Source organism: Rhamphochromis sp. 'chilingali', assembly GCF_963969265.1.
Source record: "Rhamphochromis sp. 'chilingali' genome assembly, chromosome: 1".
In the NCBI taxonomy this organism is placed as follows: Eukaryota; Metazoa; Chordata; class Actinopteri; order Cichliformes; family Cichlidae; genus Rhamphochromis; species Rhamphochromis sp. 'chilingali'.
In genome coordinates, this window is record NC_137929.1 from 14393697 (window position 1) to 14414516 (window position 20820).

At 40.9% G+C, this 20820-nt stretch overlaps 3 protein-coding genes across 3 annotated transcripts in view; 1 reads left to right on the forward strand and 2 right to left on the reverse strand.

The window, feature by feature from the left end:
* The window catches only part of LOC308407496 (protein NLRC3-like), a gene marked incomplete at its 3' end in the record, with an annotated part of 496743 nt that overhangs the window by 176533 nt on the left and 299390 nt on the right, over positions 1 to 20820 (reverse strand). The window lies entirely within an intron of this gene.
* The window catches only part of LOC308394039 (protein NLRC3-like), a 237891-nt gene that overhangs the window by 167748 nt on the left and 49323 nt on the right, over positions 1 to 20820 (reverse strand). The window lies entirely within an intron of this gene.
* Positions 1 to 20820, forward strand: part of LOC308393912 (protein NLRC3-like) — a 37027-nt gene that overhangs the window by 182 nt on the left and 16025 nt on the right. The window contains exons 2-8 of the mRNA XM_080877966.1: positions 72 to 170; positions 1181 to 1282; positions 4315 to 4391; positions 4508 to 6299; positions 7809 to 7985; positions 11863 to 12054; positions 14209 to 14385. Of these exons, the coding sequence (XP_080734092.1) occupies positions 72 to 170; positions 1181 to 1282; positions 4315 to 4391; positions 4508 to 6299; positions 7809 to 7985; positions 11863 to 12054; positions 14209 to 14385 (2616 nt within the window). The remainder of the gene's footprint in view (positions 1 to 71; positions 171 to 1180; positions 1283 to 4314; positions 4392 to 4507; positions 6300 to 7808; positions 7986 to 11862; positions 12055 to 14208; positions 14386 to 20820) is intronic.

Genomic DNA, 20820 nt, shown 5'->3' on the forward strand with positions numbered 1-20820 from the left:
CTCTAACTGTCCATGACTCTTCTCCATGTCACAGCTCAGCACTCACATCACTGCTCCATCATTATTCACAGGAACCAGCCTGGACCTCCACCCAGAAGTGTGTCCTCTAAGAGCAAACGGGTGAAGCATTTATTTCGTAATTTAGGGCGAAAAAAGTCATCTGACGAAAAGTAAGTTCATGTCAGTATTAAAATGTGTGAAATTTTAATCAGCTTTTTACTATTTAACGATTTAAATAATAAACTATTTAATACTTTATTTATACTTTTTATATAATGTATTGGACACATTGGATGTGACACATGTTTCATGTTCACTTATTTTTAGCGTCAATCAGAAACCATCCAGCTCTGTGTCCTTAAAGAGTGACTGGTCTAAAAATGTCATCATTGAGTTTAAAGTCTCTGCTGCAGAGAGGTGAGCTGTTAGTAACAAGAACTCTCTGATTTAAATGATTTTGATGTTTCCTGGTTTCTAAAATGCATCTCTGTAGCAGAGCAGTGTCTCCAAGGACACACAGGCTCAGCTGTAACTGTCAGTTTATCTGGTTTAAGACACATTTGGACTCAATTGGCTGTTTTTAACTATTTATTTTAATCAGAGGTGTAAATTTAGACCTCACACATCTGGATCCTAAACTATGATAGAAACAGCTGCTAGCAGTGGGTAGTTTGACTTTGATACGCTGCTCTAGAAAGCAAACAAAAGTTTGTGCAGCTCCTCTTCAGAAAAGTGTTCGGAGAGCAGCTGCTGTATTAGACAAAGGCTCGTCGTGTGAGCCCAGATGTGTGTAACAGCTGGATGAAGGAGAACCATCACAGTCGCGTCTCCATCCCGCCTTTATTAATGAACTTCCTGTTGCTTGCAGATGACAGGAACACAAAGTGTTTGTGCCACGTGATGCTGCAGGATTTGTTAACGTGTCCATGATGGTAACATCTCCTCGTCTAACTGCAAACACATGAGCGCTCCTAACGGCAGCTATCACAGCCACACAGGCAGACTGTGTCTCACTGTTGCATTCAGGGACATTTGTTTTCCTGTAAAAAGCTGAACTCTAATCTAAGAGGACTGTTACTGACAGGAAACAGCTGCATTATCTGCAGTCTGTGTGATCACAGCTGCTTCAATCACTTTATCAGAGAATTGATCATTGAATAAAACATGTTTGTGTCTGCAGAGGTCAGAGGTCACAGTCTGCAGGATCCAGCTGTCCGTCTATAAGGAGTGATGGGTCCAAAGATTACCCTCCAGAGTTCAGTGCTGAACCTGGACCAACGAGGTCAGAGAACTGTGATGACTCCTTTACATGTTTGTGTTTTCCTGGATAAATATGACCAAAGATTCATTAAAAAGATAAAAATATTAGACTTATTAGCGCTGTGTGGCAGGCAGGATTGGACCCAAACACAACAGGATGAAGTCAAAGAGGCAGCTTTATTTCAGCTGTGAACATGCAAACAGCAGAAATAAGGAAACATAACTGTAGGTTTGCAGTGAATGAAGCCTCAGCTCGACGCTCCACTTTGTCCCTCTTTTCCTTCTCCAAACAGCCACATCAGGAGTCTCTGATGGAGTTTTAAAATATTTAATTACAAATGTCCAAAGATGGGTTCAGGATACCTGAATCCACAATTATTAAAGCTAAAATAGTTCACAGGGTTTGGACTTTGTTAGGTGACGAGAGAACATCAAAGTGTTTTTTATCTTTAAACAGTATTTTTATCACTTCAGTTGCTCTCACAGCCCTGTTTGTTATTTTACCAGAGCTCTTATGTTTCACTCAGTGTTCCCACCAAACACCTTGGAGGACACATTAGTGTGATTTAGATTTCATTGCTGTAAACACCAGTCACACAAGCTAACCCATGGAGGCAGCAGCAGGCTTTGTGTTTGGTAAAGTCTGCTGGCTTAAACTAAGAGAGTTTAGTTTGTTAGCACAAAGAGCTGTCAGCTAAAGCCCGAATGCGCTTTGAATACAGACGAACTGAGAAAAACACTTTAAATACAGCAAACAGTCAAACTGACCACATGTTTTTCTGCTGATCATCCACAGCAGTACATTTAGCATTCATGCTAGCAGCAGGCTATGACTGTCCACAAGGCTTAATATACGTGTGTGTTTGATATAATGCCAACAAGTACAAATAGGTGTTCTTACAGGTCTTAATCACAGAGGTCTGATAAGTCTGGTGACTTTCACACTCAGCAATTTTGCTGCCTTTTATTGTATATTGGCCTTTTTAAAGCCCTTCAAAGTCTCCCACATTCATACAGAGCTTTTAACACCAAACTCCTTTACAGTCCTTCTCCTCTCACACACGACTGATTTGTCTGCAGCAGCTGTGTTACTGCTAGTATTTTATTATGTGTGTAATCTCCTCATATTGTTCCTGTGGTTTAGTTTGACTTCCTTCTGCAAACTCAGCTGCTCTGTTGCTGATACACGTCTCCATGAATATGATTGATCAGATGCTGCCAACACCATATGTTTCATGTGAGCGCTCAGCTGAAAGCCTGGGTTGACTTATCGAGTTAATAACAAGCTTCACGTGACTGAATGCTAAAGTGAATCCAGATAAAGGAAAGAGACCCTGCTAATGTTGGACTCACTTCTTAGTGTAGATCCCAGGAGGAAGTTCAACATAGCCATTCTTTGTGCTAGCTGGACCAAACCTGAGACCACAGTGCAGGATAATGATCATCATCTGTCTCTGTCAAGGACATTTAAAATCCACAAATAACAAACATAATTATATTTGATCATTAAAAATATGTTTTCACTTAAAAAGCATGAGCACACTGGTGGATTACAGAAACATGAAAACTCATTAACAGTAAAGTTAATTTAGGCATAAACAAAGTATCAAACATACTTAAGTAGAAGGACTGATGTTTGTGTTAACCCTCAAATGGGCTGTACAACATTATATAGGGAGACAAAAACAGAGATTATCGTAGCCATCGCTCTCTCGCATGGACGTGGCAGTCTTGCTGTCTGCTGCGAATCCTCCCCGTACCTCCGTGACCTCGTCTGGTATCTGCTCCCTCCTCTGTAAGAGACAGTAAAGGAAAACACGTCTCTGCCTAGTCTTGAAAATCTAATCTTATCATCCATTGTTCTTCTAGGGCCTCTTCTTCTTGTGGCCTCAGCTAACTGCTAATATTTAAATGGCTAACATTAACATGTGTGCCAGCCAGGTTAACATTTATGATGACCTATGATTAATTAACTGATGTTGAAACTGGAGCTTTACTGACCTCTGAAATTCCTCCTAAAGTGTTATTCAGTGTTGTGACAGTCAGCTGCTTCAGCTGCTGCTGGGATGGGCTGTGGCAAAGAGAACAGAGAAAATCAAAATCAGAGTTTTTCTCTGAATTAAAAGCAAGGAAACAACAATATATTCTACATGGTGAAACTGATGGTTTATGGTGTTTGGGTATGTTTTTCTGTATTTATGCAGATAAAGTGTAAACTCAGATGAATTATACCATCAAATGTTAAAGGAAAATATCAGGATGAGTGTCTGTGAGCTGAGAAGGACGTGAAGCGAGCAGTTTATCCCAGAGCTGAAGCTGCTCTGTGTGCAGAGATGAGCTCAGATTCCTGCTGTGATTGATCAACAGTCACAGAAATGTAGACTTGTAGTTATTACTGCAGTATGGTCACAGCAGATACTGATAAACATGTATTATGAGGATGGATGATCAAGTTTCTCACTCTCTCCTTTAAATCTCAGTTTTTTCTTCTTCACAGTTTATCTGTTAATTTATTAATGAATAACACTGAAAGAGTTTCTGTTATATTTCCCCTTGAACATCAGCTTATTAGGGCGGCATTAGGAAATAGCCCCCCTCCAAAGAATGAATAAATGAATGATGATAATAATAAAACGATTAAAAAGCAGAGCTCAGAGTGGTAGAATGGTCAAACATGGATCCACGGGTGGTTCGACTGCATTTGGTGACGTGACTAAAGCAAATCTTTCAAATAATCCCACCATCAACGGGATGTTGTCTCCTTTACTACGGTTACTTTACTTGGTCACCGTGTGAATTTCTTTGAAATGAACCAAATTCTTTTATTTGTTGGTTGTTGCATATTTAACCTCTACAGTCAGGAAAGGAGGAGATGAGGCCTCAACAATGTTGGGTTGTAGCTGTGGTTCAGGTTAGAGTGAGTGTCCATGGAATAAATGTAAGTCAGTGAACTGGAAACATGACTGTGTTCAAACTTTGTTTTCCTTTTTATAACGAGTCTAATCAAAGGTGGACAGAAGTATCTCCACTTTGACTTTTCTGTGTCACCATCAGAGCTTCTGCACAGTGTGGAGAAAGATCCAGAAGCAGAGCTGGACTGCAGACAGCCAGTCAGAGCAGCTGTGTACAAAGTAAGACTGAACATCTGTCTGCTGGTGGACTCATTTCTGAAAACTGGACTTCTTGTGTTGTTCAGACATTGAAGAGTTTTCTTTCTCTTTAGTCTCATTGTTTTTCTTTCTTTCAGCAGATGTTGGTCTGCAGGAGGTTTTAGATGAACATAAGATCAGTCTGAGGAGGAGATGTGAACGTGTGACTGAAGGAAGTGATGAAACAGGAAGTAGAACCCTCCTCAACAGGATCTACACTGAGCTCTACATCACAGAGGGACAGAGTGAAGAGGTTCATACCCAACATGAGGTGAGGCAGCTGGAGACAGCTTCCAAGATGGACGCCCTCCATGACGCTCCAATCAGGTGCCAGGACATCTTTAAAGCCTTACCTGACCAACAAAGACCCATCAGAGTGGTTCTGACCAACGGCGTGGCTGGTGTTGGAAAAACCTTCTCAGTGCAGAAGTTCACTCTGGACTGGGCAGAGGGCTTGGAGAACCAACATGTCAGTGTGGTGGTTCTGCTTTCATTCAGGGAGCTGAACCTGATCAGAGATGAGCAGTACAGTCTTCTGGAGCTGCTCCATGTTTTCCATCCAACATTACAGAAGGTCACAGCAGAGAAGCTGGCTGTCTCTCAGCTTTTGTTCATCTTTGACGGCCTGGATGAAAGCAGACTTTCATTGGATTTCACCAACAGGAAGCTGCTGTCTGATGTCACACAGAAGTCATCAGTCAGCCAGCTGCTGACAAACCTCATCCAGGGGAATCTGCTTCCCTCGGCTCTCGTCTGGATAACTTCCCGACCTGCAGCAGCCAATCAGATCCCTCCTAAATGTGTTGACAGGCTAACAGAAGTACGAGGCTTCACTGACGCCCAGAAGGAGGAGTACTTCAGGAGGAGATTCAGTGATGAAGAGCTGTCCAGCAGAATCATTTCCCACATGACGACATCCAGGAGCCTCCACATCATGTGTAGTATCCCAGTCTTCTGCTGGATCACTGCTACAGTTCTGGAGCACATGTTGACTACAGAGCAAAGAGGAGAGCTGCCCAAGACCCTGACTGACATGTACTCACACTTCCTGCTGGTTCAGACAAAGAGGAAGAAGAACAAGTACCATGAGGGACATGAGACGAGTCCACAGGAGCTGACGGAGGCTGACAGGGAAGTTCTTCTGAAGCTGGGGAGGTTGGCGTTTGAACATCTGGAGAAAGGAAACATCATGTTCTACCAACAAGACCTGGAGCAGTGTGGTCTGGATGTGACAGAGGCCTCGGTGTACTCAGGAGTTTGTACAGAGATCTTCAAAAGAGAGTGTGTGATCTTCCAGAAACCAGTCTACTGCTTTGTTCATCTGAGCATTCAGGAGTTTCTGGCTGCTGTCTACAAGTTCCACTGTCACACCAACAGGAAGACAAAGGTGCTGAAGAACTTTTTGGGAAAAAAATACAACGAGTCCTCTCTGGATGATTTCCTTAAACGAGCCATGAAGAAATCCCTCCAGAGTAAAAATGGCCACCTGGACCTGTTTGTTCGCTTCCTTCATGGCCTCTGTCTGGAGTCCAACCAGAGACTCTTAGTAGGTCTGCTGGGTCAGACAGAGATCAGTCCAGGAACCATCCAGAGAGTCATCAACAACCTGAAGGAGATGAACAGTGATGAAATCTCTCCTGACAGAAGCATCAACATCTTCCACTGTCTGATGGAAATGAACCACCTCTTATTATTTCAGGAGATCCAAGAGTTCCTGAAGTCAGAGAACAGATCAGAGAAGGAACTCTCTGAGATCCAGTGCTCAGCTCTGGCCTTCATGCTGCAGATGTCAGAGGAGGTTCTGGATGAGTTGGACCTGCAGAAGTACAAAACATCAGAGCGGGGACGACAGAGACTTATTCCAGCTGTGAGGAACTGCAGAAAGGCTGGGTGAGTCCAGATGTGATCATTAACATCATTGATCAGTGTAGGTTAGTAGTTTAATGTTGAAAATAAAATCAGATTGTAACCACAAAGTGTTTGTGTCCGTACGCTGCAACCTTCCACACCATTCCTTTATTGTACAGACTCAGCAGCAGCTCCATGGATCCCAAATCCAAGAGTGGAGAAAAGATTTGAAGTGTGTCACATCCATGCAGTCACAGCTGTTTCCACCATGTTTCCACTGATATTAATCCTGTTCAATGACACGTTTCATATCAGTGAATATGTTCTTTAGGACGTCCACTGACATGTTTAAGTGTCCTGCTGGAAATCACTCAAATCATCCATGAATCCATGAAAAATTCTTTTAGTGTTTCTAACTTCACCCTCTGTCCTCTCTCTCTCTCCATCCTCCTCACTGCTTCTTTCACTGATAATCACACAAACATCGTATTCAGCTACAAAATAACACAATAACATCATCTGATGATCATTATTATAAGAGCAGGATCCATATTTGATATCAGAGTAACACACTGCTTGGTTATGTGCAGTCATCATCAGTGACTGTGGGTCAAACAGAAGCTCTCTGATTGGTTGCTGACCTTGGTCACCTGTCCACTCTCACCTGTTTGTGTTTGCTCTCTCTTTGCTGTCTCCATCCTCTCTCTCCTTTCTCTCCCTCTCTGTCTTTGTACGTCACTCAGGTCCAATGGAAACAGTGACATTTACAAACCAATCAAAGACAAACTGATCCATGTCAGGTTATAACAATATTCAAAGTGAATACAGGCTGCTGCTGGACACAGACAGGTAACATCATTTTGACTTGCTGTCACCTGGATCTGGACTCATAAACACTGAAGCCCTGAACAGGAATACAAATCATTTTCTGCCAACTAGCGACACACCAGCAGATAATGGCTCAGAAAGCTCAAATGAGCCAATCATTTCTGTGTTTAGTTCCCCTGAAATCAGATCTGATATCAGCAGCTCTGAGTTCATTCATCATTATTGTCCAGTGATGAGATTTCTGCTCCGTTTGGTAACAGTCAGCAGGTTTTTCCTGCGTGTGGACGTGAACAGTCGTACCTGACAGCAGATAGCAAACAGAGATCATCTTTCCAGCTGGAACTCTTCACTGAGCTGAACTCATTCAAAATGTTCTGGAGTCAAAACAGGAAACAGTCCAAATGTGTGTCTTCACTCTGACTCTGGATCAGATCTCAGTGACAGGCTGTGGACATTATGGAAGCCTAAATGTGACACCATCTTCCTCCTTCATCTGCAGATTAAAGCCAAACAAAGATTCTCATTAAAAGTCTGCAGGTCTGAGAGAGACTCAATCGTTGTGTCATGTCAAACACAGTAAGAGGAGCTGAAGCACAGATGTGACGAGCAGATTCATCAGATTATGACCTCACTCTGTTTTGTCTTCATATACATTCAGTCTGTGTTTATAATGCAGATTTTCTGCTTTTATAATAACACATTTTATATTTTCTATCATCACAGACTGACTCAGTGTGGACTCAAAGAGTCTCACTGTGAAGTTGTGGCCTCAGCTCTGAAGTCCAACCCCTCCCATCTGACAGAGCTGGACATGAGTAGAAATAATGACCTCCAGGATTCAGGTGTGAAGCTTCTGTGTGCTGGACTGGAGAGTCCAAACTGTCGACTGGAGACTCTGAGGTGAGTTCACTGACTGCGGCTGTTGTTGTTTTTCTATATTTCAGGTCTTTGATTGATGTTTGAAACTTTCTTTAGTTCCTACATGTTCAGGATGTGTCTGAAGACAAATGTGAAGAAGTTTGAGTGCTTTCAGAAATGTTGTCTTTCCAAACGACTGAACAGCAGTTTTTCCTTTTGGCTCCAAACAGAAGTGACAGACTTGAGCAGGGTTCATTTAAAGGCTGACAGAAGTGGAGTGGTGACGGGGAGATGTTTGACAGGACAGTGTTTCAGCCTCCACAGGTTCATGTTGTGCTCCATCAGTCAGTGAAGATGAAGTCAGTGCTGATGAGGCTGTAGAGTGTGTGAGGGATGTGAATGAGGATGATGAAGATCTGATGATAGCAGATAAAAACAGGCTGCAGAGACTTTGAGCCATACAGGGCACACAGTGTGTGTACAGAACAGCTGAAATCATTATGGAGGCCTCACTGGGATATGGAAGCATCACAGTACAGCTTCAGTGAAGCATTAAAGTCTCTGATATGAGATGAGAAATGAAGCAGCCAGAGCTTTTTCATGAGTGGAAATCCACTGTGACTGTGAGCTGCTGCTACAGCTTCCAGATTAGCCAGCAGCTCATCCTGCTCAACATTTCCTCACCAACTTTAATGGAAGTGTGATGTTTTCAGCTGGAGTGATGGTCAGGGTGGCCTCCCTCTCCTCTTCTTCTCCTCTTCCTCTTTCATTTGTAAAGCCACTTCTGCTGCTTTCATTCATTTGGAAGTCCTGTAGCTGAGTTTGGGAGAGACTAACAGCCTCGGCAGCAGAGGGGAGAAAGGCTGTAACACCACCACTTTACTCTGTTCTACCTGTCACATCATTTTATCAGGAAACAAATATGCTCATGTTTTTACTATGTTTGTCTTGAAGATGTAAGAAGATCACATGGTGCTTTTTATTATTGTGTTGGTTTGTTTCCTGTCTCTTGGATGGAGCCCAGCTGTGCGTGGCCCCTGGGCCTGTGGTCAGAGTGTGTGCTGGATAATCCGGCCCAGGATGAGGCCAAACTGACATGGGATGAAATGTCTGTCACATAATTGAGCTTAGTGTAGTTTCATTTCTGCACAATTTAAAAACAACCAAAACTTTGTTCTGTCTTTTCTATGTTATACTGTAGACTTTCTTTGATACTGTGTCCAAAAGGAGCAGCTTTTACTTTGAAGGGGAGGCGTCTCTGTTTCCTCTTCAGGTTGGATGATGGAAGCAAATGAGTGTGTGATGTTCTTTCAGTGTTGCACTTTGTAGACGCTCCCTGAGCACTGGTCTCACAGCCAGCTGCACATAGAGACCAGTTCAAGGTTCAAGGTTCAAGGTTCTTTATTTGTCACATGCATAGTTATACAAGTATAACACACAGTGAAATGTAGCCTGACACGCTCCTCGACATGTGCAAAAAAAAAAATGTGTAGAGTGTGTAGGTGTGTAGAGGAAAAACATTATATATATATATATATATATATATATATATATATATATATATATATATATATATATATATATATATATATATATATATATATATATATATATATATATATATATATATGTAGTATATACATTGGGTGAATGTGCAGAAGTAGCAGCAAGCAGGTGAATTCTGTACATTAATATGAATAGACATCTGACTATTTTACAGGATAGACAATATAAACATATTTAAAATTAAAGGAATTGAAATGTACATTGTGCCTTGGTTTAGAGTGTCTGGAAGAGTCCTGACTCAGTCAATTATAGATGATGTGAGAGGGCGGGTGTGTGTGTTTAGGGCACGGATGGCTTGGGGATAGAAGCTCCTCTTGAGTCTCTCTGTCCTTGCCCGGAAGATGCGGAACCTTCTACCAGATTGCAGAAGTTGGAACAGTTTGTTGCCAGGATGGGACGGGTCCTTCAGTATCTGCGCTGCTCTAGTCCGGCATCTCCTGGTGTAGGTGTCCTGAAGCGGGGGGAGAGCAATCCTGCAGCAGCGTTCTGCTGTACGGATCACTCTCTGGAGAGCTTTTTGGTCCTTCACACAGCTGTTCCCGAACCACGATGTCATGTTCTGTTTGAGGATGCTCTCCACAGCGCCTGTATAGAAAATCCTGAGGATCTTTGGAGAGACCCTGAACTTCCTCAGTTGTCGTAGGTGATACAGGCGCTGCCTAGCCTTTTTGGTCTGGACCTGAATGTGGGCAGCCCATGTCAGGTCTGAGGAGATGTGGACACCAAGATACTTGAAGGACTGCACCCTCTCCACTGGAGCTCCATTGATGATAATGGGCTTGTAGTCTCTATGCTGACCCCTTCTGAAGTCCACCACCAGCTCCTTGGTCTTGCCGACGTTCAGCTGGAGGTGGTTGTCTTGGCACCACGATGCCAGATTCTTCACTTCATCCATGTAGGCCGCCTCATCGTTGTTGGAGATGGCACCCAACACCACTGTGTCGTCAGCAAACTTCACAATGGTGTTGGAGCCATGGGTGGCCACACAGTCTGAAGTGTAGAGGGAGTAGAGCAGTGGCGAGAGGACACATCCCTGAGGTGCTCCTGTGTTGATGGTGATGCTGTTGGAGAAGCACCTGCCCACCCTCACCACCTGAGTTCTGCCAGTGAGGAAGTCCAACACCCATGCACACAGACGGCTGTTAAGTCCCAGATCCCTGAGCTTTGTGAACAGTCTGCAGGGCACTATTGTGTTAAACGCTGAACTGTAATCAACAAACAGCATTCGCACATAGTTACCCTGTTTCTTGTCCACATGGCTGAGAGTGGTGTGCAGGACGTGGGCGATGGCCTCCTCTGTGGATCTGTTGGATCTGTAGGCGAACTGCAGCGGATCTGTGGTGTCTGGGACGGAGGAGGAGATGATGTTCTTCAGCAGCCTCTCAAACACCTTCATTACTACCGAGGTCAGTGCAACTGGCCGGTAATCGTTCAGGGATGAGGGTTTGCTGTTCTTGGGCACAGGGATGATGGTGGATCTTTTGAAGCATGTGGGGACCACAGACTTCGCCAGGGACTCGTTGAAGATGTAAGTGAACACACCTGCTAGCTGGTCAGCACAGCAGCGCAGCAGACGGCCGGTGATGCCGTCTGGCCCCTCCGCTTTCCTTGTGTTCACTCTCCTCAGTGCCGCTCGGACGTCATGCTCCGCGATGCTGGTCACCGGTCTCTCGCTGATGACGTCACTGTCCTCGGTAGTCAGGCGGTAGATAGCATTAGCCGCCTGGCTAACCTCGAAACGGGCGTAGAACTGATTCAGCTCGTTGGTGAATGCAGAGTCAGCGTTGATCAGCGCAGTGTCCCTTTGTAGTCTTTGTAGTCCGTAATGGTGCGTAGTCCGTGACACATACTCCGTGTGTCGCCCTGGTGGAAGTGGGACTCCACACGTTCCCGGTACCGGCGTTTGGCATCTCTCACCGCGCGCCGCACGCCGTATGAGGACGTGTTGTTAGTCCAGGTCAGAAGATGACTTGTTGGAATGAAAATGAGCTTGTAGTTTGTCTGCTTTAATAATGTGACTGGAAAAAGGTGTTGGACTTCAAATATGTCCATTTCTTTCACACTTCACCTTTAAAAGTGAAGCCTTGTGGTTCCTGGAAGGAAAAACACGACTTTTTCAAGTCTTTGTCCTGTTTTCATGATAAATGTACGAGTTTAATGTGAAACATTCAGAGTTTTTTCTCTTGTTGTGTTTGTTTGAAGCTGCTTCCTGTTGGCTTCAGCTGTTTGGAGTTTCCATTTTCTAAACTTCTACATTCTGAACCTTCTTCAGCTCTGAACAGATGATGAAACACTGAATGATTTCAAGCTCACACTTTGTCTAATAAACTTACATCTTTCATTGTTTATACAGATTGTGGTGCTGTGGTTTGTCAGAGATCAGCTGTGATTATCTGGCAGCAGCACTGAAGTCCAACCCCTCCCATCTGAGACAGCTGGACCTAAGTAACTGGTCTTCAACTAACAAAAACAACCTGCAAGATTCAGGAGTGAAGCATTTGTGTGGTTTCCTGGAGAGTCCAGGATGTGGACTTGAAACTCTGAGGTCAGTCAGCATGTTTTAGTTGTGCTGAGATGAATATGATGTGAAAGTTGTGCTGACACTAAACTGCAGACATCAGGCTGATATTATACTGATCCACACTGAGGATCTTCATGGTAAAGTCTGTTTTCTTCTTCTCTGGTTTAGTCCATTGACTGCAGCAGAACAATGTTCACATTTCAAACAGTGAGACTCAACGTATGGCCCGCGGCCCACACGCGGCCTGCCCACCTTTCCTGATTCAGAGAGAGGGGACCCTGATTAACTGTGTAGTGTTCTTCCTCACAGTTCTAAGTATCAGACACAACAATGAATAATCCACAGCTGACTGTCTTTAGCAGGTCAAAGGTCACGGCACACAGCAGACAGTGGGAAATATTATAATTCTGATCATTTATCAGCACATATCCATATGTATAAAAACAAAGCTGACACTGTGAGACTTGATCAGAGGTGTGATCATCACAGCAGAGGCCTTTGTGTCAAAGTCACTGAGGATCAAACAGAAACACATGAAGCAGATTTTCCTGTTCTGGCTTTTTATAGCAGATAACCTTCAAAATATTCTGCAGTCCATCAAAAACTGAAGCAAACCATGAATCAACATGTGAACATGAGCTGATGCTGCTGAAGTGAAGCAAAGTTACAGAGGTTTGATTACAGACACAGCTGAGAGTTTGTAATCTGTCATCATTTTAAAAGGTTTACATTTCTTCAGTATTGAACAGCAGAAATGAGGCTTTGTTTTGGGAGGCCGACAGCAGTGAACACAACAGCAGACTGGTGCGTAATAAGCAGTGAATAATGCAGGAAACAGATTTTTGAAGGTAAACTGTTCTTGAAGTACACTGAGAGAGAGAGAGCTGTGCAGGAAGTAAACGTCAAAGTCAGAGAGAATTCATGACGATGTTCATCAAACGTAAAGCGTAGTTTGGATCTTCTTCTGCTGCTGGTTCAGTCAGTTTTGGTTGGAGACAGATGAAACCTGCAGCTTCAGGATCTGTGAGCTGTCCACTTTCAGCCCCGACGGCGTGTCCGTGTACGTGCCGTCGAGTGAACGATCCACGCTGTGTGTTTCCATCTTTGTGTGTTTAGCTGCTCTCATTTACTGTTTTATCTGTTTGCTTGTTGTTGAAATACTTTTGGGAGCTTTAACCTGAGATTCTGGCAAAATACATTTATATTAAAAATCGATTCAGGATTGAATGAATCAACATCGCTTTATTCAAATTAAAACCATTTAAATAGGAAAATCCATTTTTTTACACCCTCCTCTAATGCTGGGTAATGTCAGCTGGTCCATGTGCAGCTGGCTGTGAGGCTCAGGGAGCGTCTACAAAGTGCAACACTGAAAGAACATAGTCCATAAATATTGAGTAATAACTGGACTCTCATACAGCGAGACTCAAATGCCTTTAAACATCAGCTTATCCTGCTGATCCAAGTCCAACACTGAGTTTGTAAAAACATGTTTGTCAATCATTTTGTTTGGTTTCTGAGGAAAATGATTCAATAACTTGCTGCTAATACACAACATTTCATCATATTTCCTCATAACCCTCTTTTGTCTGACCATTTGATCCCATTTGAATTTGCAATAAAGGATCCACAGAGTTTGGTGACAATAATGACAGTAGATGTTTGTGTGAAAGTGCTGGAAGCAAATGAGTGTGTGATGTTCTTTCAGTGTTGCACTTTGTAGACGCTCCCTGAGCACTGGTCTCACAGCCAGCTGCATAGAGACCAGTGTTGTTAGTCCAGGTCAGAAGATGACTTGTTGGAATGAAAATGAGCTTGTAGTTTGTCTGCTTTAATAATGTGACTGGAAAAAGGTGTTGGACTTCAAATATGTCCATTTCTTTCACACTTCACCTTTAAAAGTGAAGCCTTGTGGTTCCTGGAAGGAAAAACACGACTTTTTCAAGTCTTTGTCCTGTTTTTATGATAAATGTACGAGTTTAATGTGAAACATTCAGAGTTTTTTCTCTTGTTGTGTTTGTTTGAAGCTGCTTCCTGTTGGCTTCAGCTGTTTGGAGTTTCCATTTTCTAAACTTCTACATTCTGAACCTTCTTCAGCTCTGAACAGATGATGAAACACTGAATGATTTCAAGCTCACACTTTGTCTAATAAACTTACATCCCTCATTCTTTATATAGATTGATGGGATGTGGTTTGTCAGAGATCAGCTGTGATTATCTGGCAGCAGCACTGAAGTCCAACCCCTCCCATCTGAGACAGCTGGACCTGAGCTGGAACAACAAGCTGCAGGATTCAGGAGTGAAGCATCTGTGTGGTTTCCTGGAGAGTCCAGGATGTGTACTTGAAACTCTGAGGTCAGTCAGTGTTAGAAAGGCCACTGTTTACACATTATTTGCTTCGTTGAAGTGTTGTGGTTTGTTTATAGATAGTGTTTGCGCTGTGGAAATTGATATGTCCTACGTCATTGAACTCACCATGTCTATGCTGACGCTCCTTGAATGCACCACTCTGTGCCGTGTGCTGCTAGTCTGCCTTTGTCGCTGCTGATAGCCAGCATTGCTCCTTGTGTCCTCTCATCAGCATTTCGTGGGTTTTGGTTTATTGCTGTGTGTGACTGCCAGAAGGTGGGTTCTGTTTACATGATGTTGTGTAGGTCAGATGCTATTGTGTGTATTTGTTCGCTCTTGACTATGCTAATGTTATCTTATGCTAATACGCTAACATGCTATGTAAGCTACTAAGCTAGTTAATGCTAATCAGAAATCTGGTGTAATTATTAGTGTGAATGCTTGAAAAGCATTCACAGTATTGTTGTTGTAATCTTTATTATTATATTTTATTAGTGTGAATGCTTGAAAAGCATTCACAGTATTGTTCTTCTAATCTTTATTAGTGTGAATGCTTGAAAAGCATTCACAGTATTGTTCTTCTAATCTTTATTCTATTTTATTAGTGTGAATGCTTGAAAAGCATTCACAGTATTGTTCTTCTAATCTTTATTCTATTTTATTTATTATTCTGTATTCCGTACGTTTTTTGTAATCTATCTCCTTCAAAACCGTTCAACTTAGAAAAACCATTCAAACACCGTTAGATTCCTATTCTTTTGGACATGACTGCTTCTATTTTTCTCATTTCTAACATTTATATTTTTAATTTTATTCAACTTTATTCAACAAAAATTTATAATGTATTTCAATGGAGAGACCCTTCAAATTCTCATTCAAATTCCTCCTCTTTAAACTGTATCTACTTCAACATACGTTCACATAGAGCCTCCATTCAAACTTTAAAACGAAGACAAGACATTCAACTATTCAACTTGTATTTATCTTTTCAATATCTATTATACTTTTTCTTCAGTTCCAGTTTAAGTTTCATGATGTTTTTTCAGCCGTTTCAGAGTTTATAATGGGTGTGTATGGGACGGAATGTTGGGGCTAGAGTGAGACAGCTCAACTGCTAGAGTGAGAGGAGCAAAAAAATTAATCTTAAAATCTTTTTTAAAACTGCTGCTGTGTCCGCAGCGTTTGCTCTACAGGTATGATTTTACCCTCAAAACGTAGCCATCGCTGTCCTCTTTCATCCAATGTGTTTACTATTGTACTAGGTGTTATGGTTCTTTCATAAATGTCACCAATGCACAGCCTCCTCCCTCCAACTCTTCCATAGACTCTAATGTTAAAATGGCTCAGAAGGTTCGTTTGAAAATCAGAAGAGCATGGTGTCTTTACACTGTCACCACGTCCATATAATAAACTCCACAGGCATGAAAACTGAGAATTTGGTAGACTGGACATTGCTGCCGCTCACGGTGAAAGAATTTTGTCAATACAACCTATACTTTTCATTTGGGAGCGATTTGTTTAGGGCTGACGTTTCTGTTCATTTTAAGCAGCAAAAGTGAGGCGCATGTCTGTGTACGTGTGTATGGAGCCATTGGGTGCGGTCACTATAGCAACCAGGCTCACACCTGCCTGCTTAACGAGCTCTCTCTCTCTCACTCTGCCAAGATTCAACTTAAACACTTCTCTTTCAACTGCTGCTGTGTCCACAGTGTTACAGCCATCATTTTACCCTCAAAATGTCACCATCGTTGTTCTCTTTCCAACATTGTCTTTCAAAGCTCAGACTTTTACATTTTTTAAACTGTGTGGATCCAAGCGGAGGGATCACATTTTAGTCATTCAGTGATTCAAAGAATATGAACTTTTAATGTTCTTTCAGATGTTTTCTGACTCTGAATTTTCTTTTCTCAGTTCTGAGGTTTTTCTAATTTACAATTAAAACATTTTCAGCTTTTTTCCAACTTCTTCTTCTGTGTAACCTTCAGCTTTTAGCAGTTCAGCACTTTTGTTTTCACGTAAAATTCGGATTTTTTTTTATCTCATTCAAAATTTTTAACTCAAAATTCAGTAATTAATTCATTTCAGTGCATACATTCAGATTCAAGCATTCACACTGCAGTTTCTTCAGAAAATGCACTTTCTAGTTTATTATTCTGTATTCCGTACGTTTTTTGTAATCTATCTCCTTCAAAACCGTTCAACTTAGAAAAACCATTCAAACACCGTTAGATTCCTATTCTTTTGGACATGACTGCTTCTATTTTTCTCATTTCTAACATTTATATTTTTAATTTTATTCAACTTTATTTAACAAAAATTTATAATGTATTTCAATGGAGAGACCCTTCAAATTCTCATTCAAATTCCTCCTCTTTAAACTGTATCTACTTCAACATACGTTCACATAGAGCCTCCATTCAAACTTTAAAACGAAGACAAGACATTCAACTATTCAACTTGTATTTATCTTTTCAATATCTATTATACTTTTTCTTCAGTTCCAGTTTAAGTTTCATGATGTTTTTTCACCCGTTTCAGAGTTTATAATGGGTGTGTATGGGACGGAATGTTGGGGCTAGAGTGAGACAGCTCAACTGCTAGAGTGAGAGGAGCAAAAAAATTAATCTTAAAATCTTTTTTAAAACTGCTGCTGTGTCCGCAGCGTTTGCTCTACAGGTATGATTTTACCCTCAAAACGTAGCCATCGCTGTCCTCTTTCATCCAATGTGTTTACTATTGTACTAGGTGTTATGGTTCTTTCATAAATGTCACCAATGCACAGCCTCCTCCCTCCAACTCTTCCATAGACTCTAATGTTAAAATGGCTCAGAAGGTTCGTTTGAAAATCAGAAGAGCATGGTGTCTTTACACTGTCACCACGTCCATATAATAAACTCCACAGGCATGAAAACTGAGAATTTGGTAGACTGGACATTGCTGCCGCTCACGGTGAAAGAATTTTGTCAATATGACCTATACTTTTCATTTGGGAGCGATTTGTTTAGGGCTGACGTTTCTGTTCATTTTAAGCAGCAAAAGTGAGGCGCATGTCTGTGTACGTGTGTATGGAGCCTTTGGGTGCGGTCACTATAGCAACCAGGCTCACACCTGCCTGCTTAACGAGCTCTCTCTCTCACTCTGCCAAGATTCATCTTAAACACTTCTCTTTCAACTGCTGCTGTGTCCACAGTGTTACAGCCATCATTTTACCCTCAAAATGTCACCATCGTTGTTCTCTTTCCAACATTGTCTTTCAAAGCTCAGACTTTTACATTTTTTAAACTGTGTGGATCCAAGCGGAGGGATCACATTTTAGTCATTCAGTGATTCAAAGAATATGAACTTTTAATGTTCTTTCAGATGTTTTCTGACTCTGAATTTTCTTTTCTCAGTTCTGAGGGTTTTTCTAATTTACAATTAAAACATTTTCAGCTTTTTTCCAACTTCTTCTTCTGTGTAACCTTCAGCTTTTAGCAGTTCAGCACTTTTGTTTTCACGTTAAATTCGGATTTTTTTTTATCTCATTCAAAATTTTTAACTCAAAATTCAGCAATTAATTCATTTCAGTGCATACATTCAGATTCAAGCATTCACACTGCAGTTTCTTCAGAAAATGCACTTTCTAGTTAGTGTGAATGCTTGAAAAGCATTCACAGTATTGTTCTTCTAATCTTTATTATTGTGTGAATGCTTTAAGCATCCACACTATAGAGTTCCTGTTTCTCTTTATTCTTTATTATTGTGTGGATGTTTAAGCATCCACACTATTGAGTTCCTGTTTCTCTTTATTCTTTATACTTCATTGTGTGGATGCCTTAATAGGCATCCACACTATTGAGATCCTGTTTCTCTTTCTTCTTTATTATTATTCCGGGTGTTTCCGTACACTTTTTGCCGTGGATCTACTTCCACAATTTTTGTGCTATTTTCACCGTTCAAACTCTAAACTGTTCTGCTCTTTCTGCTAATGCCGGCTATGACTTTTGGTGTTTATTACTATTATACTTTTTAAAATATTACACTTTTTTCCTTTAATTTGTCCCATTGAAATGAATGGGAAACTTCCACAATTCTGCTAAAACTTTCTTGTCTTTGAAACTTAACTACTGCCTCATACTTTCACCTAGAAACTCCATTCAAACTTTAAAATGTTCTCAAATGATTTGGCTATTCCTGTATGATTCAGCTTTTTCAGATCTTCTACCGTTTTAATCTTATCCCTCTTTGAGTTTTCAGTTGCAAAATTGTGATTTTTCAGAAAATACATGCGTTGCTATGGTTGCTATGCAATTAACTCAGAGGGGACAGTGAAACTGTTTGAATTTTCTCTTCATGTCCAAACAACTTCTTGCTACTCGCTCAATTTCCACTCAAGCCCCACAAATTATACATCAAAACGTAGGTATTTTTGCTGGCTTTCAGAAAATGTCACTATCATTGTTGTGGGACTCATAGATATTTTGCAAATCTCCTCAGAGTAACACAAAGTCAGAAAACTCTCCATATAAACTCAATGGAGAGTTTGTTCAAAATCACCGCTGGATTTCTCTAATGAGAGGCATTTTCAAATTGTCATATCTCCTTAACGAAGCGAAGTTAAGACATGAGGCTTGTCCCCGTATATGTTCAGACACTCCTGACGCTCACAATTCAAGAATTTCTTTCTCACCTATTACCATTCTGAAATGAGTTGGACTTCTTTGAGGGTAGGAAATTTGTCCCTCGCTCAGATTTCATCAGATTTCAATCTCTGGAAATGAACCACTTTTTTCTCTCGTCATATCTTTTTGATGGATTTCCACAGAGCCCTGAAAATTTCCATGACTGTTCACCAAAGCCTGCTGTTTCTTACGGTGAAAGAATGATTTTGATGCTCCATATAGATTTAGAGTTACCAAAGGTTGTTTGAGCGCAAGTCAAGGCAGTTTTTGCTTCGCCTCTACTCAGTTACAGTGTATTACAAGTCATATATCTTTAATAATTTATGTTTTATCTCTGAATTATGAAGACCTGAAGATTCCCCCATCTCTTCTGAATAAAACGATGCCTGAATGACCGTTCTAGCCTCTACGGTTAGGAAATTATGGCCATTTGTTCGAGGGGAATCCTGAATGTCAGAAATACACTGAAGAAAACTCACACCTCTCTCTGTGCCTGCGTGTGTAAGGGCTGACTACAGCAGGTGCAGCTAATTTAACTGACCTACATATACCAAGCCCAGACTCTCAACAGCTCCTGTTCCCTTTACTGTCTGTGTATGTGTGTCTGTGTATCAATATTTCTCCTATGTTTAGGTATTACTCCTCAATCATAGTATTTCTGCTAAAGCAAAGTACTTCTACTACATCTTAGTACTTCTGCTAAATCATAGTATTTCTGCCAATTCATAGTATTTTTGCAAAATCATGGTATTTGTGCAAAATCATGGTTTTGGGGCCAAACATTTCTGTTATTTTATAATATATGTGCTGAATATATTATATGTGCCAAATCATAGTATTTATCCCAAATTATAGTATTTATGCCAAATTACAGTATTTCTGCTAAACCAGAGTATTCCTGCCAAATCATAGTATTTGTACTGAAACATGGTACTTCTGCCCAATCATAGTATTTGTACTAAATCATAGTACTTGTGCCAAATCATAGTATTTATACCCAATCATAGTATTTCTGCTAAATCATAGCATTTGTGCCAAATCATGGTATTTGTGCAAAAACATAGTATGTCTGCAAAACCATAGTATATCTGTTATGTTATAGTATTACTACTAAGGCATAGTATTTCTGCCAAATCACAGTGTGTGTGCCAAATCGCAGTATTTATACCAAATCACAGTATTTGTGGTAAAACATAGTATTTCTGCCATATTGTGGTATTTGTGCAAGAACATTGAACTGTTATGTTATAGTATTACTACTAAGTCATAGTATTTCTGCATTGTTATAGTATTTGTACTAAAACGTAGTATCTCTGCCAAGTCATAGAATTACTGCAATTTCATAGTTTTTTTTAGGAAATCTGTTATGTTATAGTATTACTACTAAGTCATAGTATTTCTGCCAAATCATAGTATTTGTGCCAAAGCATCGTATTTGTATGGAGTCATAGTATTTCTTCTAAATCATAGTATTTCAATCAAATCTCAGTAGTTGTTGTTAAAACGCAATATTATTGCCAAATCATAGTATTTGTACCCAATCATAGTATTTCTGCTAAATCATAGCATTTGTGCCAAATCATGGTATTTGTGCAAAAACATAGTATGTCTGCAAAACCATAGTATATCTCTTATGTTATAGTATTACTACTAAGTCATAGTATTTCTGCCAAATCATAGTATTTGTACTAAATCATAGTACTTGTGCCAAATCATAGTATTTGTTGCACATCATAGTATTGGAACCAAAACATAGTATTTGTCCCAAAGTATCGTATTT